This window comes from Notolepis coatsorum, assembly GCF_963971535.1.
Source record: "Notolepis coatsorum genome assembly, chromosome: 3".
NCBI lineage: Eukaryota > Metazoa > Chordata > Actinopteri > Aulopiformes > Paralepididae > Notolepis > Notolepis coatsorum.
This window is the reverse complement of record NC_140167.1, coordinates 29025474-29053061: the sequence shown is the minus strand read 5'-3', so window position 1 is coordinate 29053061 and position 27588 is coordinate 29025474. Positions and strand designations below refer to the sequence as shown.

At 41.6% G+C, this 27588-nt stretch overlaps 1 protein-coding gene across 1 annotated transcript; it reads left to right on the top strand.

The window, feature by feature from the left end:
- Nucleotides 1–1325: 1325 nt before the first annotated feature.
- Nucleotides 1326–26113, top strand: pabpc4 (poly(A) binding protein, cytoplasmic 4 (inducible form)). Its single transcript, XM_084310910.1, has 15 exons — nt 1326–1980; nt 5718–5911; nt 7190–7305; nt 8585–8724; nt 9421–9515; nt 10252–10389; nt 11056–11151; nt 11969–12238; nt 12682–12772; nt 12952–13047; nt 16939–17072; nt 21742–21832; nt 23066–23196; nt 25403–25504; nt 25725–26113. The coding sequence occupies exons 1-14, from the start codon at nt 1785–1787 to the stop codon at nt 25499–25501; spliced, it is 1887 nt and encodes a 628-aa protein (XP_084167036.1). The 5' UTR covers nt 1326–1784; the 3' UTR covers nt 25502–25504; nt 25725–26113.
- The last annotated feature ends 1475 nt before the right edge of the window (nt 26114–27588 follow it).

The window sequence follows — 27588 nt, the reverse complement described above, 5'->3', positions numbered from 1 at the left end:
AGATACACTACACCACTAAGGTACCCATGTACATGTCAAAATACCACGACCACAACACCAGAGGGAGCTCCACAAATCATGTTAAACCCAGATTTGGCTCAAACAAGGGACTAAACACTTTTTGCAATTATGCCACATCAATGTGGAATGCCCTACCCACAGCTGTAAAGGAATGTGAATCACTACCCACTTTCAAAACCACTCTCAAAGAGCTCCTACGGGAGACTGCAATTCGAAACTGGCCCCTGTAAATGTCTAAACCCAACCCCCTCCAATGTACAGTTTCCCCCACCCCCACCCCGACTACCCAACCCCCACTCCACCTTGATTGAAAACTTTATTAACAGATTGCAGAATGGGTACAATACAGTACTCAATACACACAATTGTTAAGGGGATGCAGACCAGAGAAAGACTTTCGTCTTGTTTACATCAGGGTCCCCCATTTTCAATTCATCAGGACATATATGACATACATGACATACAGATAGACAGTACTGCTACAGCTATACATTTATGACATACCAGATTTGCAAATACAGTAGTTTGTGATACAAAGAGTCCAGAAAAGAGTATATACATTTGATGTAAAAACTGTACATTGGGGGAGGTTGGGTAGGTGGGGTGGGGGGGGGGGGGGGGGCTGTACATTGGAGGTGGTTCGGTGGTTGGGGTGGGGGGGGGTGAACACTGTACAACTGTACAAGCAAAACTGTACACCTCCAATGTACAGTTCCCCACCCCACCTCTCCCAACCCCACCCCACCTTCCCTACCTCCTCCAATGTACAGTTTCTTCCCCCTCAAATGTATATACTCTCTTTTTAGACTCATTTTGTACACATAAACAGTACTGTATATTTGTAGATCTGGTATGTCATAAATGTCTAGATGCAACAGTACTGTCTACCTGTATGTCATGTATGTCATATGATGAATTGAAAATGGGGGACCCTGATGTAAACAAGACGAAAGTCTTTCTCTGGTCTGCATCCCCTTAACAATTGTGTGTATTGAGCTGTACTGTATTGTACCCATTCTGCAATCTGTTAATAAAAATGTCAATCAATCGGTGAAACATCCCTCACATCGAGGTGTTTGGTCTCACGGGAAGCGTTTTGCCTTCGAATCCCCTCCCCCATTGTAGTCCCACCCAGATGTCGCTGTGGGCTCAGCCGTGTAGTTGTGACAGCGCGGCGTGCGCTCTCCCTTTTACACCGCTACGTTTTCTATTCCAAGTTTGACCCTCGCCAGTATTTCCTCCGCAACCGCACTCACTATAAAGTGCCCATGCTTTTCTCACGCAGTCTCTTTCCCCGGCCACAAAACAACCGTGAGTGTCTAACTCACTGTTCTTGAAAAACCTTACAAAAAAAAATATAAAAAAATATAAAATCTATAAAATCTACATAAAAATAAGTACCGTAATATATTAAAAAAAAATACAAATCTAAAAAATAAAAAAAATAAGCAAAATATTTTATTAAAAAAAATAAAACAAGATGAACAGAAGGCCTCCGGCTTACCCCGAAGTTAGCATCTAAAGGCAGAATTACTTCGGGAGACACCGAATTAACCTGCGTTTCAAGCTCGTCATTCTTTGCTTTTTATTCAGCAAACGTGGACAACTTCTGTAGATCAGCAGCAACATTGAAACTGTCAACAGACCGTTTCTTTATTTGGTCCGAATTACGCACAGATTCGACTCCGGAGTACAATTCATGTCAACATTTCTCTGGCTTTTGAGGGAAGACCACGATTCATTTACTTTGTGAAGTCCAAGATATGAACACAGCGACTACGGGGAGTTATCCAATGGCTTCTCTCTATGTTGGCGACCTGCACCCCGATATCACGGAGGCTATGCTGTATGAGAAATTCAGCCCAGCTGGACCGGTGCTTTCTATTCGGGTATGTCGGGATATGATCACCCGACGCTCCCTTGGATATGCTTACGTTAACTTCTCACAACCTGCTGACGGTAAGAAATAAACCATGCATGCAAAATATCATCCAGTAATTACTATGCAGTTATTACAATTACTTGTATGAGCACGCGTGTGTGTGTGTGTCCTGCATGCATCAATGCACATGTCAGACATTAAGGCAGACATCCTACAGTCTAACTCTAGATTTTCACTCTGAAATGTGCACAACACGCTTTGCCGTTATAGGGTAATGCAAATAAATAACATAATATACAAAATAGTTCAGATGAGACAAGCTGTGAACCTCAACTCTTTAAATCCAGCTTTTGGGTCCACATTATATGCATAATGAAGGATACATAATCTAGAAAAAGTAAAAACTACATTATGTTGTTGGACCTCTTTGATGCATTGAATTGCAAAAACTGAAGAATAATAATGCTTGTGCAGATACTGTAGACTGGAGTAATATTTTGACCCATTTAAGTACAATGCCCCAGTTCTTGCTGCTGTGGTATAGGCTCTGGCAATGCCAGGACTTGGAACTACATTCTGTGATTTTTCACATACAGGTTGTGTGTAATGCCTGGAAGTTTATTGTAAAAACCCAGTGATATTTCGGCATATGATGGAAGAGTAGTACTGCAGTGGGAGAATAATTCATCTCTGAGTTTATCTCACCCAGAGTGACCCATTTATGCTCCTATTTAAAGGGGCACCAAGGGACATTTCCGTAGTGAAATGAATTCCCATTCCCCCCCTGCTGTTACACTCACTGAAGGGAAGAAGAGGAACAGACACAGTGGAACAATAACTGTTTGATTGTCACACATATTCATTTAGTCTGATGGACAAAAAAAAACTACAACCTTTTTTTGTATTGATTATTTATTTTCCCAATTTACCCCCAGCTTTATTTGTGATCTGCTTGGGGGCCAGGCGAATGTGTCAGTAATATATTGCAGTTAGATTAATAGTAGTTGATTAGCGTTGATACACTATAGCTGGTGTATTTAAGTATATCATTTTGTAAGTGCAAATCTATGTTGCTTCGAGCCAGCTTAGAAATCCCAATACACATTAAAGGTAGATAATATAACCATATAGACAAAGGCCATTGGAAACCACAAAACCAAGCATTATTTATCTTTCGGCTTCAGACAAATCATTCGGTGTACTTTCCAACACCATTGTAGACCACGCCTGTCACTCTGAGACCATGGCGTCGAAGGCTTGAGCAACAAAGGTGGTTGTTGTGAGTCTTATCTTGACCGCAGAGACCCCCAGCAAACTGTTTACACACAGTGAGTTTTTTGGCTTGTTGTATCAATACTAAACACCTGTCACAGCGTATCTGTGGCAGGGCCAGTAACTTTAAAGCTGTAGCAATAACTAGGTTACAATTGGCTTACTCTCCAAGGATAAGACTGTGGTATCTCTCACTTGAGTCACTGTAAGAGGAGCTGGATGTGGGAACCTGAAGAGAGGGACCATTTGTTGGCAGTTTAGAGTATAGAGTTGGGGGGGGGGGTATTGAGTAGATATTGGATGTTGGTTGCTTATAGGTTATTAAAATAATTTTCCAACATATAACCTAACATGGAGGGTGAGACAGGCTGGTGTATCTTGTTGTCAGTATAAACGAGCGAATGGATTTGCCACTAGTTCAGCGAGGGCAGAGGACTCCGTGCATGGTGAACAGGGTAGTCGAGGCCTTTATATCATCTCTTGTTGTTTGATTGATTGATTGAAAACTTTATTAACAGATTGCAGAATGGGTACAATTACAGTACAGCTCAATACACACAATTGTTAAGGGGATGCAGACCAGAGAAAGACTTTCGTCTTGTTTACATCAGGGTCCCCCATTTTCAATTCATCATAACATAATGACATCGACGACATACAGATAGATGTATTTCATCATGTCGCAGCTGCGTGTGTAAACAGTGACAAGACCTGGTGTTATTCATCTGTGCATTCTTGTCGAATGTGTCTCCTCTCCTCCTCATCAATGGTAGAGAATGCTCAACTCACAGTCCATGCCAGCACATACCTCTCAGGACCCCACGCTAAATATAGAGCCTCTTTTCAGGCAGCCCAAATGTTGCCTGACCTGAAACACTCAATACATTATGAGTCTTTTAAATGATCGAAACGGTCGATGGGATAGGATAACATGGCTTGCTATTAATTAATAATCCAGTTGTGAGCCGTTGCCATGTTTGTTTTGCTATAGACGGCCCTGTGACATTTCACTTCAATCATGTCATGTTCTAAATTACTGCGAGAGTTTGGTATGGCAATGCCAATCATTATGTTTAGCTATAGCTGATTACGATCCAGGTTATTATTATAAATATATATATATATATATATTTATTATTACCAAGAACCCCACTGGGAACCTTCTAGAATTAGACACACATGTTTGACTGCCATCACGCACCTTCTCTCAGCACACGGATTGTGAAGTACAATTGCAGGGCAAACTGCTGATGCCAGCAGACGCAAGGCAGCTCCGTTTTGTTTACCAGACATTTTTAGCTGGAAAGCCCTGTGTGTGTGTGTGTGTGTGTGTGCGTGTGTGTGTTTGTGTTTGTGTGGTAGTGTGTGTGTTTGTGTGGTAGTGTGTGTGTGTGTGTGTGTTATTGTGGAGTGACTGAACAAAAGCATGCTCACTAGTTTCCATGTCATGTCTGCCCAGATGGACATGATAGCCGACATAATGAGAGAGAGAGAGAGAGAGAGAGAGAGAGAGAGAGAGAGATAGAAAGAGATAATTAAGGGAATTAAAGGAGATTTGAACAAATAAACTAGGCTCAAAGATGATGATTCTATTTAACTGGTAGCTTACTACTAACATGTCATGTGACCTGGCCGTGTAGCATGTGGGCCATCACTGCACTACTGTTTCTATCTGTCTAAAGTGTGAGCGCCATGTGCTCCTAACTAGCCCACTGCAGCTGTTTCTCTACGAAGCACAACAGCTGCTGCTCCACAGCCCCTCAGCCTTATGCTCCACTACCTTACAATGTTACACACATGCCTTGAATATCAGGGGTGTAACGATCTCAGTACAGAATAGAAAATAAAAGGTCTCTTTGAAAACAGTGGATCAAAATGGAAAACTGTACTACTCCTCTCGTTCTCTTCCATAAGTCTTAAGTTCCCCGTTTGTCATCTAAACTAGGCATCTGCCTACATCTTGTGCTATGCACACAGACAAGCCAATATATACTGATATAATATATAGTTCTGTAGTTACACACACATGTACACATGAAGAATCGGAAATTCAAATCGAATCATGACCTCAAAATCAAAAATACGTATTAAATCAGAACATTTTCGTATCGTTACACACCCCTGTTGATTGATAGTATTGGTTATGGCCCGGTGGCATTGTCCACTCAATTATAGGCATACGCAGGAGGTCAAGCTGTTTTTACAACAGGCTATTGTAACATCATTGTATTAGGCTTGGGTTGTGTGGTGGTTTCTACCCCCCCCCCCCCATTGATTTTTGGAATGGGTTGAAATAGTTAATTTGTGCCTTGATTTTGGATTTCCCATAGCAGTGTGGTGTAATAATAGTAATAGTGTGTTGGTAGTTTGGAACCGTGCTCTACAAAATGGCGCATGTGGACAGTAATAGATGGAAGCATGGTGTGTGTGTGTGTGTGTGTGTGTGTGTATGTGTGTGTGTGTGTATGTACACACTAGTTGTTGAGATGTTCACGGGGCTTCATGTAAACAAACATCCTCTGTCCTCCGCCTCCCCCACCAGCGGAAAGAGCCCTGGACACCATGAACTTTGACGTGGTGAAAGGGAAGCCCATCAGAATCATGTGGTCACAGAGGGACCCGTCCCTACGGAAGTCCGGGGTGGGCAACGTGTTCATCAAGAACCTGGACAAGTCCATCGACAACAAGGCCCTCTACGACACCTTCTCTGCCTTCGGCAACATCCTCTCCTGCAAGGTAGAGACGCCTTGAACACGGCTGAGGATCGGAACACTACTACAGGCACATCTATTTTAGATGCTTCAGATACAGTTTCTTCTTTTGCATGGATAGGGGAGTTTGTTGTTTGGCAGGCAGACGGTGCACGTGCCGGGAGTTGGAGATGCATTACTTACATGGAAATTATATCATTCCCCCCCCCCCCCCCCCCCATCCCCCTCAAATTCCCCCAATTACTGGCACGACAGTCTTCTTCTCATGGCGTTAGCCTATCGGCTTTCATATTTCATATTTCAGCCTGTCAGCTTTCACCATTTCAGCAGGTTTATTGTGGGTTTTAATATTGGGTTTTGCTTAACCTGAAGCTCCCATTGACAGCGATATAGTTCGATCCATCCAAAACACAGTCAAGAGACTTGTATGTGTTTTATGTTGTAATTCCATCAAGTCAAAACCTAAAGTTGTACATGCTTGTGTTTACAATGACATGTTTTGCATGGAGAGAGGAAGCTGACTTGGGATCAGCCCTTACTGGCACTCTTTGCCTAGGCACTATAGGCATAAATGCCAAAACTGACCTCATATCAGCATTTTCTGGGCATCTCCAACTTCTTGTTTCTGAAAACTATCCCAAGAGGAGTGTTCACCAAAGGATGGGAGACATTATGGTCATAATGATAGGTTACATCTAGATGATGTAGAAAACTACGTAGAAAATTATATCTCTGGAGCATGCTTTAGAGATGCATTTTGGGAGCTCTTTGGGAGGTTTGGGAGGTTTGAATTCCTGCTTAGATAATACATGGAGATTAAGTCACATAGGAAGAAGGTTGATAGTCACACCAATACCTTCCTTTTAAAGGTGCTGTAAGTGGTATTCTTCTGGTTAAATAGTTCTACAAACAGCCATCACTGATATAGCGTGTTTGGTCAGTAACATGGGTCTCTCAGTCCCTCCAACTCTGCAGTAAACACCCACTTCAATCCAATCAGGAGAGAGAACCCAAAATATTTTTACTTATTTCAAGAAATCTTGCCAAGCTAAATTAGCTTACTGTGCTGGTAGATTATTTTTAAGGACACATTTGCTTCTCTCGATTGGATAAAGTGGGAACGGGATACCAGAAAATGTATTTTCTGTTTACTGCAGAGCGGAGGGACTGGGCTATTATTTTAACATGTAGACCACTTATTTGAACAAACGTGTAAAGAAAATACCACTTACAGCACCTTTAAAAGACCAGTATTTGTATTCTTGTAGTCTAACCAAACAGCTGAATGTCTTCTCTGGTCCAGGTGGTGTGTGATGAAAATGGCTCCAAGGGCTACGCCTTTGTTCACTTTGAGACCCAGGATGCCGCAGACCGAGCCATCGAGAAGATGAATGGCATGCTTCTGAATGACCGCAAGGTGTGAGTGTCTGATCATCCAAGACGAGACGTTTGTTGTTGTTTTTCAAGAGGCCCAGGGCCTTTGGTTTTTAGCTTGGCACTGTTTTGGAAGATCTATTTCACAAGTCAAGAAGTTTCAACACGAGTTCTGAACAGAGAATTCTATGTAATGTTTTGGTTCCGAAGGGTTGACATTCAAAGAGCGCAGCTGACTTTGATTAGGATTAGTGGTGCCAGTGAGTTCCCATTGCAGAAGAAAAATGTTCCGTGTCTGTACGTCAGTTGAATGTTTGGTTTTTAATGTTTGTAATGACTTAAAAGGTAATGCTTTTGGTGATTTTGGTGATTTTAACAGTGTCTGGCCAGTGTTTGTGATCAAATTGACATGAAGAGTCGCACATTATCTTTACCCGTATGCCTATCTTGACTGTTGCATATTCCTGTTGAGTGGACTGAGTTTTGCTGCGTTGTCCTTTTTTCTTCTTTTTGCATTGTTCTCAGGTGGTAGGTTTGTGAATCGATGTGTGAATAATACAACTAACAAGGAGGTTTCCCTCAGTGGCCACTAATAAGATAATAAGACTCTTTAATTTTATTTGTCCTAGCAGCTGCGTGTCCTCCTGTATGTCCATTTGTCCACCCGTCGGTCCGTCTGCCGTGGACTCCCTGTGTGTGTGTGTAACCAAGCTTGTGTGTTTTAGTGATGGATCGAATGCAGGAATGCAATACTGGATGGCCAATTGGGAGAGGTCGTCGTAGCAAGGTATATAAAGATAATTTGGTCCTCTTCAGCTTTCATTTGTACTGCAGAGGTCTAGCCCTCCATCCCTCTTCATCCAAACCCCTCACCAAGTCTTGGACCAGGAAATGTGATATTCTTTGTCTCAGTGTCGTTGTCGTCTGTGTTTAGCATGCACACACTTATTTGCCTGCCGTTTTGGTGATATTAACAGGAATTTCATTGTTTATCCCAAGAATGAGTCCACAATTGACAAGTGAGTGATGTGACTTGCGAATGTGTCTTGTGAATGTTGTCTACTTTCTTTTCATAATGGAATGGACTCTCTCTTACTGGTCTTGTGTGGTCAGGTCTGCCTCTGTGTCAGTGCGGTGAGAACCGGCCCGGGATGAAGTGTTTTTCAGGTCTTAAGTATTTCTGAAGTATGTAGATTCAAAAAAAAGGGAAGGGAAAAAAGAGACAGTCAGAGAGACGAATGCATATCTTTGCTCCGTTTTTTCCCCTTTATGTCCGGGACTGTTTTACAAGAGTGCGCTCCGCTGCTCTCCCCTTCGTCCGCAGGTTCGTGGGGCGTTTCAAGTCTCGCAAGGAGCGAGAGGCGGAGCTGGGCGCCAAGGCCAAGGAGTTCACCAACGTCTACATCAAGAACTTCGGCGACGAGATGGTAGATGACCGACTGAAGGAACTCTTTGAGAAATACGGTGAGCCGAGGCTAGATTTAGGCAGATCGATTCCAGGGGCTTTACGTAGTGGATCGACGCGGTCTGACTTTGCCGTCCAATAACATGCGTGTGTCCTGTGGTATATCTACACATAGATCTTATGACAGTCTCATCTCATCATGGCGGTGTGAGTGTCACACGGGCTGTTTGTGTTTTCCTTCGGTCATGACCGAAGCTTTATCAGGGGGTGTGTCTTGGATGGGGATGTGGTGGAGATTGATGTGTGGGGTGTTTCGGGGACTGGCTGTTCTGGGGGGGGGGTTCACATGCCTTTGAGCAACACTGTACTTATTGTACTTATTTTATACCTATTCTTATGTCTGCACGTTCTACGTGGCACTACTTTTATTGTCCTTTATACCTATTCTTATGTCTGCAGTTTATGCATTGTTTTTATTCTGTCAACTGTATGCTAATTTTATGCCTATGTTCATTTTGTGCTATTTAATGTGGGGCACTTTGGGCCGCGGTCCATGTGTGAAAGGTGCTATATAGATAGAGTTATTATTATTATATTGTAAAAAGAAATGTATGCATTGAAAAGTCTCGACGACATTGAAAATGAGAGTGACTTCAATTGTCCTTTTCGAGAATAAATAAAGGTTTGAATCTACAGCATACCTGTGATGGCTGAAAAACATGAACCTCGTCTTGTTTAAACTTGAACCCCACCAGGAAAGATTCTCAGCGTAAAGGTGATGACGGACCCCACCGGCAAATCCAGAGGCTTCGGGTTCGTGAGTTTCGAACAACACGAGGACGCCAACAAGGTACTGTGTTTGTTAATCCTGGGGTTCTTGAGAGGGTGCCAGTGATCCCCAGAAAAACACAGAGAATTTATTTATATCCCTGAAACAACAGTGGTGGATATTACGGATTAACCCCTAACCACCACGGCATCCGCTGTTGCCACCGCGGACACCTGGAATAGTCTTTAATCAAATCTTTTTCCAAATTTGCTGAGAAGATTCATGAATCTACTTTTGGTGACCCCATGACCTTGTTCATCTGATTCTCCCAAAACTTGCTTTGTGGCATCTAGGGACCAATATCTTTGAATGTATCATTCGGATAGTTGATATATGGCCGCAAGAAAAGAAAAAAACACATGATGTTTTGCACCAAACGAATATTTTTGTCTCATGACAACAAGGAGGCTGTGGTGCTATTCCCAACTACCGGCTTATCCTACCATGATGCACATGTGTTTTTTGTGATATCCTAGCATTGTTATCAATATGAAAGTGATGCATAAAACAATATGGCCGTCATTTATATTTCTCAAAATCATGTTTTTCTTCCCTGCTCCTCCTGTTCACATGCTTCTCACTAAATCTCATGCCTGGTGTTTTGTGACCATCGTCTTTTAGACCGAATCATTTTGACCAGATCACATCTCAGATGGGGGTCCAATTAGTTGAGCCGCTACGTTAATCCATCTTGAATGTTTTTGTGTGCGGCATGTGTCTGTATGTATCTATCTGACCAACACGACTACAACCACAGGCAGTGGAGGACATGAATGGAATGGAACTCGGCGGCAAAATGGTCTTCGTTGGGCGCGCTCAGAAAAAAATGGAACGTCAGGCAGAGCTGAAGAGGAAGTTTGAACTGCTGAAACAGGAGAGGATAAGCCGTTACCAGGTCAATATGATCTCCAGTCTGTTTCTTTGGCATTAATAAACTAAGAATAATCATTGTTAAACGCTGAATTGTTCATAATATTGCTTTATGCTCAGCCATTTCTTTTTTTAAATACTAACCATGTACTGTCTTTCACTAGTATGCACTCTGCTACTAAGGAATCTACCTTGCCTATATTATTACCTACTATGCTAATAAGCACTCAAGTACCCTTACCCTTAGCTGCCTGAGTTGTACCATTCCTGCTGACTTGTTGTACAAAACTTGTAAGTGGCTTTGGATAAAAGCATCAGCTAAATGACAAAATGTAAATGTAAGATGTAATGTTCTAGGGCCACCCATACTTACATGTTGTGCAGTTGTGGTATTCTGAAACACTTTGGATAAAAGCATCCAACAGCATAATGTTATTCATGTTAATAGCATGATAATAGAGACATTATTCTTATGACTAACAGACAGTTGGATGAGTTTGTGTGTGTTTGTGTATATGTGCGTGTTTATGTGTAACAAATATGAGTATATATGTATATGTGTGTGTGTGTAATGATATTTGTGTGTTATGTATATACATGTGTGTTTATGTGTGTGTGTGTTTATGTGTTTATGTGTATATGTGTGTGTTTATGTGTGCTGTGGATCATGACGGTTTGCTTGTGGTTTCAGGGTGTTAACCTTTACATCAAGAACCTGGACGACACCATAGACGACGAGAAACTGCGCAAAGAGTTCTCTCCATTCGGGTCCATTACAAGTGCCAAGGTGAGAGAGTCCACAGGCAACCAGACACACTAGAACCAATGTAATGATGCAGTTACACAAGTATTGTCAGAGAGTGTGTTACGCTGCATTCATTAATGGTTGGAGGTCGGAAGTTGGAAGTAGGAAATGCCTCATCTACAACCATCTCCAACCTACGTGCGTTCGAACTACAAAGTCTTCCATGAACTACAACTCCCACGTCAGAAAGTTTACAACGACATATAGCTAATATACTTACAAATGTGATCTTAAAACGGCTAATAATAACGGTAACGTTTATACGACATGGGCGGCCATGTTGAAATGATGTCAAACGACACAGAGGCTTGAGCTCATAACCGCGTTTGCGACTAGGAACTCCGAATCGACGCGCCGTTTTATGTGATTTTATAACCTCCCGAGGCCCTGAAATGCTTGTTTCCGCGTTCAAGTTTTGCGCTCTGATTGGCCAGGTCATGTGACATGTGCGCCAATCGTGGGACAGCAAGTTCTGCGCCTATTTCCGGGTGTAACAGCCTGCAAACCACCTGGCGTTCTATCGCCATGCTCTAAGACAAACTCTAACCTTAACCAACTTCGAAAGAGCGCCTAAGCTTAACCGTCGGAATCAGGGCAGGCGTTCTATCGCCATGCTCTAAGACAAACTCTAACCTTAACCAACTTCGAAAGAGCGCCTAAGCTTAACCAGTGTAGAAACTTGCGGTCCCACGATTGGCGCAATGTCACATGACCAGAAACGCGCATGGCCAATCAGAGACGCGGAAACAAACATTTTGTTGTCTAAAGTATTCAGGCTGACGGGACGGCTCTGTTTCAGGTGATGCTGGAGGAGGGTCGCTCCAAGGGCTTCGGCTTCGTCTGCTTCTCCTCTCCGGAGGAGGCCACCAAGGCCGTGACGGAGATGAACGGACGCATCGTCGGCTCCAAGCCCCTCTACGTGGCCCTGGCTCAGCGCAAAGAGGAGCGCAAGGCCCACCTCACCAACCAGTACATGCAACGCATCGCGGGCATGAGGGCCATGCCGGCAAACGCCATCATCAATCAGTTCCAGCCCGCCAGCGGATACTTCATGCCTGCCGTGCCGCAGGTGAGATGGGTTTTGACTTTAAAACAACTGTTAGTTCTAGGAAATATACACGATTCCAGTCCAGAGTGTACAATAATTCACACTTGTTACTTTCCAAGTCACTTGTGATTCATCGAGGGTTCACTGCAGAAGTGCTGCTGAAGCCAGTGCTCAGTACAGATAGCAGATACTATTTTATCTATTTATTACAAGATTATTTGCACTACATCCCCTACCTAATTTTTGCATTCTAAAAAGCTTGCATTTGTACTTTATTGTTTGCATTTTGTACGCCACTTTGTACTTTAGGTTGTACTTTAGTTTGTATATTGTATTTTGTATAGTGTTTGGCCATTATTCTTTTTACTTTCTACTGTATGAAGCAGCACACTCTCAGGCGGCTCATACAGAGCCAAGCATCTCACTTGAAAACTTGAAACATTACACTCTGCACATATCTCCAGGCCCAGAACAGGACCACCTACTATGCACCCAATCAGCTGGCCCAGATGCGGCCTAACCCCCGCTGGCAGCAGCAAGGTGGTAGAGGACAAGGTATGGATGGATGATATATGACAGCAGTATCTATCTATGTCACTACTATCAACCACTACACAGATATTCACAGCGATGACACCGTTGTTGCGATAATAAGTGCATTGGGTGTAATTAAATGTTCTGTCCTGTGTCTTCCTGAACTTCTCGTCTCCTGCTCCGTCTTCCTGCCTGCCTAGGTGGATTCCAGGGGATGCCCAACACATTGCGCCAGCCAGGCCCACGTACCAACCTGAGACACATGGCTCCTAACGCTGGCGGCCAGGGCCCACGAGGTAGATCACTGTTTAGGATCAATATATATATAGATCAATATATATATATATATATATATATATATATATATATATATATATATATATATATATATATATATATATATATATATATATATATATATATATATATTCTTATTTAGCCTTTATTTAACCAGGTTTGTTCCATTGAGATCCAGGATATCTTTTACAAGGGAGACCTGGCCAAGAATAGCGGCAACACAGAGTTTCAGAATAAACACAGACATTACAGATAAAAGTAGCATTACAAAATGGTCAATTAAAACATTTTCACACAGAAAACCTGGTTACAATAGGCTTCACCTGTAAAGCCATTGTAATTTCCATCATTCAAATTTAAAAGAGACGATAAGCAAATCGGAACCATACCCAGAATGCCAGTTGCAGTTGACAGCTGCTCTTGTATTATATCAAATGCATGCTGAAGATACACATGCATGCACATGCAGGAGTGAGTGCAAAGCTGAGGACAGTATCATCAGCATAGAAATGAAAGGCTGTGTTTGGAATATTCTGTCAAACACAATTTATATATATATAATAATGGGCCCAGAACCGAACCTTGTGGGACCCCCTTGCAGACTTGCAGTACCTCTGATGTACTGTAGCACCCCTAACTAAACAGCCTGAGTTCTGGCTGTGAGATAGTTTGCAATCCATCCAACCCCATATTCAGAAAACTAAAATAGCTGTAAAACGTCCTATTAAAGTAACAGTATCAAAGGCCTTAGAGAAGTCTTATGAAAAGAGAAAGACAGCATTGCTTCAGTTATATAATTTATGACCATCATAGCAGCAGATTGTCACATCCTTTAATTCTGAATTTGCAAAGTGGGCGTATTGGTGGTATACAGTTCAAAGCCCCAATTTGGATTGTTTTGGACCATATTATAAATGTGAGAGGTATACAGTATTCACAAACATTCTTGACTTTTTCTAGACTTGGAGAAGGAAAGTAAACTTGAAACTGTGTTAACCCATTCTAAATCAGAATATAGGTTTGTTTTACTCCAGTCCTTAAATGTATTACCGACATAAACCATTTCCAGACACTAAATACAGGTAATCACAGTAATCATGCAGTATTTGACCGTAACACATATCATGATATATACAATATCATTATCAAAAAGAGTTCTTCTGAATATTGTGATGTTTATATTTGCCCTCATTACCCAGCCCTAATTAGTTCCTCTTCCGCCCGTGCGGTCGGTCGGCGGACCGCAAATGACATCATGTCATAAATCAATATCCCCAGACTGTTCTACAAAAGTATCGTTTTTTTTGTCAAACGTATTCAAGTATAAACATCATAACCATGTCACAACAGCATTTATAATGTATATTATCATCAATACGTTAGTTTAGGAATAGGTTAAAATGTTATTAGATAGATTTTCCTTTTTGAAATGGTCTGTTTATTTCGCGAGAGGCGACCATTTTGGAAAACTTTGAACCATGGGAATTGTAGTTTTTTTGTGGTAATTTTGTAGAGGACGTTCATAGCTCTGGATCTGCGTTGGAATTTTTCAAAAGTACACTTCCTGGAAGGATCTATGGGGTTCAAGGTTCATAGTTCTGTATGCATTTTTTTTTATAACTCTTATTATTCGGGATAATATACCACAAAACGTAACGTTATTGACAAATATTGAAACGCAGTTAGTTTCTCTTCCCTATTGTTAGCATGCAGCAACAATTAGATCTGAAATTTGTTTCTAAACGGTTGCACCCTGGTCAAAATAAAAAGAAATGTACACTAGATTACAGTAGATTTCATTATCTGTTCTTATGCACGCCTGGTGATACTAAATCCAAATAGAACTCGGCCATTTGAAAGATAATGTATGTATATATATAAATGTGCGAATTGGCCATAATAAGGTAATTTATAAGCCTGCTATTCTATATTCTATAATAGGGCTGACCCCTATTAGTCGATTAGTTGACTAATCCATCGAAAGGAGCCGTAGTCGACTGGCCAACCTCTTAGTCGAATATTAAAAAAAAAAAAATTATAATTGTTTAAAAAAAAATATATATATATATCATTCTTTCCAAAAGAAAAGAGGCCTAGAAGCGTGGCTAACGCTAATGGCACGCATACCAGAGGCTAACTGCCTACGAAAACAGGCACAGAGGCACTGAAAGAGGATTTCACCCATCTAATGAACACACTAGACTAGACAAATATCAAGATGTATCCATCAGTGGAGCCTTCAGTCGACTCCTTCAGACATTAATCACCCCCCACAGCCCAAATGGAATGATACAAAAAAAATATATAAAAAAAAAGATATGTAAACGGGAACTATCTTATAAATGGCCTTTTCCTGTGTTTAGCATTGTTTCCTAGCTATGTGGACTTATATTAATAGGATCTATGTCTCTAATTCTCATATTGGCGCATTTTTCAATTCTCCTCTCACAATATTCACACTCACTGAACTGAGCCATCTGAAAATTAGCATATCTGTGATGTCAGAGGTTTCTCAGCTGCATAATAACGCCCGCCCCTCTGTTTGTTGCCACCAGGCCACACAGTGGTTGGAGCCCAGCCTCAAAACGGCTTAAGATCTTGAGGTAGAAAAATGCTGTTTTTGAGTACTTGATTAGAAATACAAAACAATAAAAAAAATTGAAAAAAAAAACTTACAGAGGTGTTCCATAGACTCACAGGAATTGTGTAAAATTGCCCAAATAGTGAAAGAAATAGTCAAATAGTTCCCCTTTAAAATATTATACTTTTTTTTATTATTATTTTTAATAGTCGACTAACGGCAAATTTTGGCCAATCATAGTCGACCATCCAAATCCTTAGTCGGGGACAGCCCTATTCTATAATAATATTTCAAATTCCATTGGTCCGGATGGGAGAATTCAGTACTGTTTGATTGATTGATTGAAAACTTTATTAACAGATTGCAGAATGGGTACAATACAGTACAGCTCAATACATACAATTGTTAAGGGGATGCAGACCAGAGAAAGACTTTCGTCTTGTTTACATCAGGGTCCCCCATTTTCAATTCATCATAACATATATGACACACACGACATACAGATAGACAGTACTGCTACATCTATACATTTATGACATACCAGATTTGCAAATACAGTACTGTTTGTGATACAAAAAGAGTCCAGAAAAGAGTATCTACAGAACCTTCTGTTTAATCATCTTCCCTTTATTAATTTCCTTAGATTTGTACACATGATCTCAAGAAGGTACTGAACAAGATTAGTGGCAGTTTTTAATGTTTGGTCATTATTAGCATGGTGTTATTCACTGTCAAAGATTAAAAGAAAAATCATAATTCATATTCTCCTTTGTTTCATCACAATTTAAGCAAGCCTAGTAATAGACACAATATTTCTGACACTGGGAATACATTCACTGAGGTCCATAGATGTCCCTAGATACCAAGAATATGCAAATGGGCCTTGTAGAAAATAGGCTACAGGCTTAAGAGGTTAAAGGAACACGCCAATAGTATGGGAAATGCGTTTACCGAATGGTAGTGGATACGGACCACTAGCCTAGCTTAAAACTCGGGGAGAGGTGTTTTTAGCCAACAGCTAGACTAGCTGGCCCGTATCCACTTCCATTCATCTGTGCTAAGCTAGGCTAGCTTGCGGTCAGGTAGCTTTCTACTGAACGCACAGAGAGGAAATTGGTATCTATCTTCTTGTCTGACTCTGGAGAAGACGCTAAGCTAATCTCCCAAAATGTTGGTGTGTTCCTTTAAGATAATGTTATACTCCTAGATTTATCTACCAGTTCCAATGGCTCTGGGTGACCCCGTTGGAGCTCTAGCTGTGAAGGACGTTTGTGTTGACCCTTGTCCCTTTTCTCCTCCCCATTACTAGGTGCCGGCCAGTCCATGGGTCCTCGCCCCCCCATGGGGGTCCCTGGGGGCCCTCGGGCCATGCCACCCTACAAGTATGCCACCAGTGTCCGCAACCCCAACCCCCAGGTGGTGCAGCCAATCGCCTTACAGCAGGTATGACCCACAGGCCGATCAGATCAGGGCAAGAACAGTGGTTAGCACTGTTGCCTCATGTAAGATAAGATGATCTTCGGGTGTCAAAGCAGCATGGGGGGGTACAGGGTGTGAATGAATGAAAACTTTATTTAACAGATTGCAGAATGGGTACAATACAGTACGGCTCAATACACACAATTGTTAAGGGGATGCAGACCAGAGAAAGACGTTTGTCTTGTCCCCCATTTTCAATTCATAGTGACATTTATGACATACACAACACATACATAACATCATGACATTTATGGCATAGGGACATACATGACATACAGGTATATAGTACTGTTACATTTGTGACATATACGATATGCAAATATACAGTACTGTTACCCATAGATCCTAACAGATTATATGATGGGGAGGAGACTGTACATTAGGAGGGGGTGGGAGAAAAAATATACATACGGTGGGGAGAAAATATATACATACGGTGGGGAGGAGACTGTCTATTAGGAGGTGGGGGGGGTTGGATATTTACGGTGGCCAGTTTCGAATTGCAGCCTGTAGGTGCTCTTTAAGGCCATGGTTACACTGGGGAATGCAGCAACGTTTTTGTTGCTGAATGATTACGTTTGCTGTCCAAGTTAAAAAGAAACGCCGTTTTGGCAGGAAAACGCGTTGTCCTACTGGCAACGCTGAAAAGGTGTTTTCGTTTTCGCCAAAACTCGCTGACAATGGTGCCATGTAATCTGCATGAGCCAGATACGGAGCCGTTCTGCCCAATGCCCATGCGCAGTAGAGACCCGCACGGTTATTTCCAGTGTTTACAGCAGAGCTGTACCAAGTAGCTGCGGCTACCAACATGTTGTCAAGTTATTGTTACCACGCAAGAGTCGACTGCATGAGCAGCTCAGAGCTCCTCTTTCAACATAACAAGCATTAAACAAAATGGCCCAGTCATCTATTCACTTTTGTTTAATACATGAGGCGTTGTCTAATGTTATCTAGCTACTGATAGCTCCTGATATCAACATCTGATATCATCAGTTTGGTGCTGGCTGGCTAGCGTCGCTCGTGAGCTAACGTTAGCTACCTAGCTAACGTTACTTTCAGACCCTGTTAGCTGCGGCTACCAACGTGTTGTCAAGTTATTGTTATAAGGAGCCCAGTCCAAGCTACCACAGTCTGCATTCCCTTTTGTTAAATAACGTTTACATCCATTAATTCTGCTAGCATTAACGTTACCACGCTGCTAGCCACAATGCTATACTGTTATACTGGCATATTCCAATCATGTTAGCATGTAAGCTAACAAAATCGGCGATATTTTTGTGAGACTAAACTATCTGCTCTTGGTGGTAAATTTGTTTCATCAACAAATGAGCGGCAGAACACACAGTGAATGTATCCGTTTTGTTTATTGCACTTTTATTGGACTTTCTTTGCTGAAAAATAAATGCTACATTGGCTAAATGGCTCACGAGCGGTTTTGAATGTTGGTAGGGATTCACATATTTTTACGGCTGTGGGTAGGGAGTTCCACATTGTTGTGGCATAATTGCGAAATGTGTTTAGTCCCTTGTTTGTGCCAAATCTGGGTTGCACATGATTTGTGGAACTCCCTCTGGTGTTGTGGGCGTGGCTCAGGGGTAGAGCGGGTTGTCCAATGATCCAAGGGTTGGTGGTTCGAATCCCGCTCAACCCCATGTCCATCCCACTGCCGTTGTGTCCTTGGGCAAGACACTTAACCTACTTGCCTTGTATGAATGTGTATGCATGTGAATGAATGTTGGTGGTGGTCGGAGGGGCCGTAGGCGTTGATTATTCGCCACGCTTCTGTGAGTCTGCCTCAGGGCAGCTCTGGCTGCAATTGTAGCTTACCACCACCGGTATGACGGTGTATGAACGAATAATGGACTCTGTGAAGCGCTCTGGGTCAGTGAAGAGCGCTATATAAATCCAAGTCATTATTATTATTATTATTCACTGACCTTTGGCAAGTATTTCGACATGTACATGGGTACCTGTGTGGTGTAGCGGGTGGGGGATGCATAGCTTCACAGTCCTATATACACTATAGGTACACTTAAAGTATAGATACAAATACAATATAATATAAAAAAAGTACAAACACAAGATAGTCCAGTGATGAGAGTCCAGTGATATTAGTCTCTAGTGCAAAATACAAGTCAGTACGGTGATGTGAGTCTCTAGTTCTCAAGTCCCGAGTTGTGACAGTGATAGTTCTGGCAGCAGATCCGGCCGCCCAAGCCCTTTGTTGTAGAGCCTGATGGCTGCCGGTATAAAGGACCGGCCCAGGCGGTTTGTGGTGGGTCGGGGGGATGAGTCTTAGGCTGAACGTGCTCTTCATTCTGGCTAACTCCTCGTAGAGGGAGTGAGAGGGGTTCTCCAGGATGGCTTCTAGCTTTTTCCTCATCCTCCTCCCAGCCACCACCTCTAGGTTATCCAGCTCACCACCCACTACTGAGCTAGCCTTCTTCACCAACTTGTTCAGCTTGCTGGAGTCCCTCGAGTTGATGTTGCCCCCCAGCACACCACAGCAAAAAAGAGGACGCTGGCTACAACCGACTGGTAGAAAGATAGAAGTTCCTGGGTTCAAACCCCAGCAGCAGGGCTTTTCTGTGTGTATGTTCTCCCTTTTGCGTGGGTTTCCTCTGGGTACTCCGTTTTCCTCCCGCACAATAAGACTTGCATGCTAGTGTAAACTACTAACGAGTCGGTCGCAGTCAACCAGCAGCTGCTAACGGGTCTGACCCTTTAGCTCAGTTGGTTAGTGTGGCCGAACTGTGGATTCTATGGTCCCAGGTTCAAATCCACAAGGTTATACTAGGCATAGCCTGCCATTACCCTTGACCAAGGTACTTGCATTACTACTGGAGTTGGTTCCCAGGTGCTGCTCTGTGGCTGCTCACTGCTCCTAAATAGTTAGAATGGAATGCAGAGGACAAACTTCCCCAACAGGGTAATAAAGTAGAACTCAACTCAACTCACATCATTAATGGGTGTACATTCACGCCTGTCTCGTTCTTGTCTTCTCTTTGCTGGTTCTGGGCTGTATACTGTATGTGCACTGAGCTTTGCTTGCTTCATATCACAGCTGGGCAAATTAACATAGACTGAGACAATCTTTTGATCTCCCAGATGATGGTAGGTCAGGTAATTTTATTTTACTTACTCAGAAGCATTTTATGTTACCTAAACATAAAATCCGGGCCACTTGTGAAACACAAAGTTGTTGAAATGGTCAACAGTCTGTTTACTGGGGGCTGACATCTTGATCTTCATTATTTTCACTCCAAGTCGCATTTGATTCATCATGGCAGCGCGCCGTAAACAGACAGACTCTCCATTTAAATTCTGAGCCTATGTTTAAGTCTATATTCATCTATGCTTTGCTTGCTTCGTGTTAGAGCCAGCAAATCCTCTCTCATCTCCTGTTATTCCTCTTCTGCATATGGCTCGCTGATAACAAACTATCATTACACATGGGCAAAACAGAGTCCATTCTCTTCGGTTCAAATAACAAACTCAGCAAGACCGACGGCTTCTCAGTTACAGTGGGTGACAATATTGTCACAAGGAAAGAAGATATTACCTACCTGGGTTCCATCCTAGAGGCAAATCTTTCCTGTGACAAAATGGCATCCAATGTAATAAAAAAAGTCAACCAACGAACTTGTTTCTTGTACCGGATCTCCTCACTGGTAAACAAGAATACCCTGAAGACTCTAGCAGGAGCACTCATTCAAGGGTACTACGACTATGCTTGCACCTCATGGTACCAAAGCACCTCAAAGGCGCTAAAAACAAAATTACAAACATCTCAAAACAAACTGGTCAGACTACTGCTTGACCTTACTCCTAGAACCCACCTCACCCCTGCCCACTTTGACAACCTAGGATGGCTTAGAGTAGACGACAGAGTACAGCAACTTGCAATGGGCCTGGTCTACAAGATACACTACACGACCAAGGTACCCATGTACATGACAAAATACTTCCCAAAGGTCAGTGAATACCACGATCACAACACCAGAGGGAGCTCCACAAATCATGTTAAACCCAGATTCGGCTCAAACAAGGGACTAAACACGTTTCGCAATTATGCCACATCAATGTGGAACGCCCTACCCAAAGCTGTAAAGGAATGTGAATCACTACCCACTTTCAAAAACACTCTCAAAAAACACCTAAGGGAGACTGCAACTCGAAACTGGCCCCTGTAAATGTCCGAACACAACCCCCTCCAATGTACAGTAAATTACCAAGTATGGTCTTGTCAATAATCCAATGTACAGTGTTGTTTGTACAGTTGTACAGTGTACCCCACCCACCCCTCCTACCCAACCCCCCCCCCCCCCCACTCCTACCCAACCCCCCCCACTCCTACCCAACCCCCCCCCCCCCCCCCTCCTACCCAACCCCCCCCACTCCTACCCAACCCCCCCCCCCCCCCCCCCTCCTACCCAACCCCCCCCCCCCCCCCCCCCCCCCCCCCCACTCCTACCTGATGTAAACAAGACGAAAGTCTTTCTCTGGTCTGCATCCCCTTAACAATTGTATGTATTGAGCTGTACTGTACTGTACCCATTCTGCAATCTGTTAATAAAGTTTTCATTCATTCATTCATTCATTCTATAACGACTTCTTCACCCGTCCCTTCCAGACTCAGCCAGCTGTGCATGTCCAGGGCCAGGAGCCTCTCACGTCCTCCATGCTGGCTGCCGCGCCCCCTCAGGAGCAGAAACAGATGCTGGGTGAGAGGTCATAATGTTGTATATAGGTGTATTATAATATACATATAAGGTCATATTACAGGTGTGGTCATAATACAGGTGTATTATAATATACATATAAGGTCATATTACAGGTGTATTATAATATACATATATGGTCATAATACAGGTGTATTATAATATACATATATGGTCATAATACAAGCTGTATTATAATATACATATAAGGTCATAATACAGGTGTATTATAATATACATATATGGTCATAATAATACAGGTGTATTATAATATACATATAAGGTCATATTACAGGTGTATTATAATATACATATAAGGTCATAATACAGGTGTATTATAATATACATATAAGGTCATAATACAAGTGTATTATAATATACATATAAGGTCATAATACAGGTGTATTATAATATACATTATAAGGTCATAATAATACAGGTGTATTATAATATACATATAAGGTCATAATACAGGTGTATTATAATATACATATAAGGTCATAATACAGGTGTATTATAATATACATATATGGTCATAATACAGGTGTATTATAATATACATATAAGGTCATAATACAAGTGTATTATAATATACATATAAGGTCATAATACAGGTGTATTATAATATACATATAAGGTCATAATACAGGTGTATTATAATATACATATATGGTCATAATAATACAGGTGTATTATAATATATATATAAGGTCATAATACAGGTGTATTATAATATACATATAAGGTCATAATACAGGTGTATTATAATATACATATATGGTCATAATAATACAGGTGTATTATAATATACATATATGGTCATAATACAGGTAGTATTACGATACATTCTGTAGGGACTTTAACCTTGTGTCTCTCATACATCCTGAATTGCAAATATTTTCTTCCAGTAGATAAGTTCACTTCAGATGTTGATCTCTCTCTCTCTCTCTCTCTCTCTCTCTCTCTCTCTCTCTCTCTCTCTCTCTCTCTCTCTCTCTCTTTCTCTGTTCCCCCCTTCTTTCTTCTCACATGACATGTTAGTAGTAAGCTACCAGTTAAATAGAATCATCATCTTTGAGCCTAGTTTATTTGTTCAAATCTCCTTTAATTCCCTTAATTCTCTCTCTCTCTCTCTCTCTCTCTCTCTCTCTCTCTCTCTCTCTCTCTCTCTCTCTCTCTCTCTCTCTCTCTCTCTCTCTCTCTCTCTCTCTCTCTCTCTGTCATACCTACATACAGGGGAGCGTCTCTTCCCTCTGATCCAGTCCATGCATGCCAGCCTGGCAGGGAAGATCACCGGCATGCTGCTGGAGATTGACAACTCAGAGCTGCTGCATATGCTGGAGTCCCACGAGTCACTGCGCTCCAAGGTACATCAGTCATCATCATTATCATCACCATCATTATCATTAGTGTACCATGAGGGCACTATCATCATCACCATCATCATCATCAGAGGCACTTTATTCACCAAGTACAATGAATGGACAGGAATTTGTCTTAAAGAAAATAGTAAATGGGTTACATTTATATAGCGCTTGTATCCAAACCGCTTTACAACTTATGCTTCACATTCACCCATTCACTCACACATTCACACACAACGACGGCAGAGGCAACCATTCAAGGTGCCAGCCTGCTCATCGGGAGCAGTTAAGGGGTTAAGTGTCTTGCTCAAGGACACTTCGACATGCTGCCGAGAGGAGTTGGAATTTAACCGGGAACCTTCCCAGGTGACTGCTCTACCTCTTGAGCCGCTGTCACCCTGTAAAAAGACATATCGACAACTTGCATATTCTACCTGTGGTACAAAGGCAATAGGACCTCACATACAGTCCTCGGGGACAGCAGGGACTATAAATCACTACAGTGTACCATGAGGTATTATAGGGACTATAAATCAGAACAGTGTACCATGAGGCATTATAGGGACTATAAATCAGAACAGTGTACCATGAGGCATTATAGGGACTATAAATCAGAACAGTGTACCATGAGGCATTATAGGGACTATAAATCAGAACAGTGTACCATGAGGCATTATAGGGACTATAAATCAGAACAGTGTACCATGAGGTATTATAGGGACTATAAATCAGAACAGTGTACCATGAGGCATTATAGGGACTATAAATCAGAACAGTGTACCTTACTTACTTACTTACTTAGGCCTTTAAATTCCCAAAGGAACATAGGCCATCGACGAAGCTCCTCCATCCTCTTCGGTCTTGTGCCCTCCGCTCCAGATCTTGCCAGGACAGCCCTTCTTTCTTCATCTCCTGTTCTGTGGTTCTTCTCCACCTGGAGAACAGTGTACCATGAGGTGGTTATAGGGCCTATAAATCAGAACAGTGTACCATGAGGTGGTTATAGGGACTATAAATCAGAACAGTGTACATGAGGTAGTTATAGGGACTATAAATCAGAACAGTGTACCATGAGGTAGTTATAGGGACTATAACTCAGACCAGTGTACCATGAGGTAGTTATGTAAGGGATAATGTGCGCCTCTGTGTTCCAGAACGCAGTGTCAGTCAATTATTTTGCGACAATGACCGAGTATAGCTATACATTATCCCGCTTATTACAGGGCTAATTTACTAATATACGTAATTCATTTTACACCATCGACAAGACGAGATCAAATGCAGACGCAGTTGTTCTGTTGCTCCTCTGTCATCGGCAGACGGCAGGTGTGTGGTCTGATTGCACCTGATGTAGTGCAGCTGTGCATATGCTGAGCTTAGCTTTCGTGACTGCGATCAAAATGCTTGATTGTGATTGGTCAATAGCGCTCTGTTGCCCCTAACAGCGGTCATTATTGCGCGTTGCCCATAGCAGCGGTGAATTATCGAGAAATAATTGACCGCTGTTATGGGCAACAGAGCGCTATTGACCAATCACAATCAAGCATTTTGGCGAATGTTAAAACGCCATGTAATAAAGGGACTATAATTCAGACCAGTGTACCATGAGGTAGTTATAGGGAGTATAAATCAGACCAATGTACCTCATGGTACACTGGTCTTAAATAGTCTTAAAAAGTATATAAAGTATAGCTTTAGAGAGGCTGTGAGTGTTATACAACACTGACACAATTCCTTGGTCTGCAGACACTGTAAAGTATTGTAAGAATGTGCTTGGGTGCTATTATCCCCACCATGATGTGTTTTGGTCCTAATGCATTGTATGTAATTACTACAGCTCTTGGTGTTGGGACCTCGCATTGGAAATTAGGCCAATGTGGATAAAAATCCTGAACTGAACTTACTGTAAAGATATTTGGTCATTATTTTAACATGGAAAAGCTACTGCTAACAACACAGGCCACTGTGAAAGTTTTCAAATGATTGTCAGTGGTTATTAAAGACAATGTGAAGACAATGCCTACATGGGTATTGGTTTATAATTAGAAAATACAAAGAAGTGGGGGGCCCTGTGCCCCCCCTCCGTCCCCCGTCCCACTTCATCCCTGATCACCTGTCAAAAAAAGGTGTGAACCCCTGCAGTATTGATTAGCCACCTCAGCACTCTGTCTATTGTTGTATGATGTCATTGTTCATTGTGTGTGTTCAGGTGGAGGAAGCGGTTGCTGTGCTACAGGCCCATCAGGCAAAGAAGGACATCACCCAGAAAGTGGGTGTCATCACCACGACCGCCGCCACCACGTCTTAATGTGTAAGAGAGTGTACTTTATTAGATGAATATACAGTAACTAACTACATATAAACACTGCAACGTTGTTCTCCTCGATACCTGTTACATCCCCCGAGCCGTGAGCTATCGATGAGTGAATGAGTTCATATGTAAATAATAATTGTTATTGTGAAACGTGTTGTTTTGGTCCTTCCGTTTATAGGCTTTAATAGAGTGTGTTTTTATGTTGTTGTCATTTCAGGGTTCGGCAAACTGAGAAACGACAGGGGGAGAACATGCTGACTGTAAACCACCAGAGTCCTCTCCAACAATATGCAAAAACTAAAATCAAGAAAAAAATTGAAAATATAATTTAAAAACATACTTGAACATTTTGGAAATAAGATATTACAGTACTTAATTTTCCTAGTTCTGTAATAGTTTTAAACTGTATATGATAAGCAATAATGCAAATGAGGGTATTCTCTTGACCTATGGCCCTTCATTCTGTGGCTAAGGACAGACCCCTTTTCTACCAGGGAAATGAGCCTTGCTCTGTTTCTTTGTTTGAAAGTTTTGTGTTTGATTTGATTTGAACTACTGAATTCCTGCGTCCCATCATACTATCATGGATGTGTGGCATTCTCAATAAAGGGATGATATATCAAGTTTATCACCGTTGTTTGTCTTTCTTTGACAAAACAGTTAGCTTGTTTGTTTATAATAAAAAATATATATAAATTATATTGACATTGTTTAACCAAATAATAATGCAAAACTAGTGCTTCTGAATCAGGTTGAGGTCTAGCTATTGAAGTTATTTGTCACATTAGTAATGGATTCTGATACTTATTAGTTAAATATTATTCATAATTTTGAAATTATGCTAGTATGGGGACATTGACAGTGGTGGAAAGTAATTAAGTGTCTACTGCAAGTACAGCACATAAATATAATTTCAAGTTACTTTACTTGAGTACTTTCATTATAGGAAAGTTTACTTTTACGTTTTACTCCACTACATTTCAAAGGAAATGTTATATGTTTACTCCCACTAAATTCAGTTACTATTTTGAAGAAAAAGATTTTGCATAGAAAATATGGGAATGATTATGTACTAAAAATCTGAAGCCTGACAACTTTAAGAGGATGTAATCAGCAGCATAACTGGACTACATACTACATACTTTAACATAACTGAAAATATACCAACTCACTTCTCTCTCTCTAATGAATGATACATGATACATAGCCTTTACCTTCTCTCTCTCTCTCTCTCTCTCTCTCTCTCTCTCTCTCTCTCTCTCTCTCTCTCTCTCTCTCTCTCTCTCTATCTCTGTCTTTCTCTATCACACACACACACCATATATATACCATATTCACACACGCACACACTTTCTCATTCACTCTGTCACACCCCACACACACACGCACTTACATCCACATAGCCTTCTGTCCACATAGCCTTCTCATAGTCTGCATATCATATCTATAACTCATAGTCTGTACTGTATGTCAAGGTACCATTTAATTTAGTATCATGTATAAATACTCTACAGTCATGTTTAAATACTTACAGAGATCTAGACTATAGTCATTCTGTCAGTAAACTATCCTTAATCAAAGACTATTTTGTCCGCCTCCATGAATAATCTGGTCAAATTATTCCACATCAAACCTTTAGAGGTCAGTGGTTCGAGGATTGCAAAAAGCTAAAACAAAAGGCCGGCTGTCACAAAACAGTCACATCTAGAGACCTCAAAACCTACTCTAGTGAGGCCTTTAACCTAGAACTGGAGAGTCTGGACTGGTCAGAAGAGCTCAGTGGTACACTGGTTGAAGAAACATGGCTTGGTTTCAAAACCAAATTCTCAACAATACTAAACGACATGGCCCCCCTAAGAACCACCAGGGTAAAAGATAACGCTGAGCCGTGGATGCACTCCAAAATATTGACCACTATGAAAACCAGAGACAAAAAATGCTCTGAGTTTCGTAAAAGTCAGTCAAAGCTTACCAAAAGCTCGAGCAGTGAACTCCAAGCCCACGTGACTGAACTCAAACTGCAAAGAAACAGACTAAGAAATGACGTAAACTCCATGATCAAAAATGCAAAAAAGAATTTC

Excerpts from the sequence above, each read along its gene's own strand:
- pabpc4 (XM_084310910.1), top strand. The coding sequence starts at position 1,785 with ATGAACACAGCGACTACGGGGAGTTATCCAATGGCTTCTCTCTATGTT. Across the intron at positions 10,390-11,055 it reads AGAGGATAAGCCGTTACCAG|GGTGTTAACCTTTACATCAA; the intron begins GTCAATATGATC and ends TTGTGGTTTCAG. Across the intron at positions 12,773-12,951 it reads GCAAGGTGGTAGAGGACAAG|GTGGATTCCAGGGGATGCCC; the intron begins GTATGGATGGAT and ends CTGCCTGCCTAG.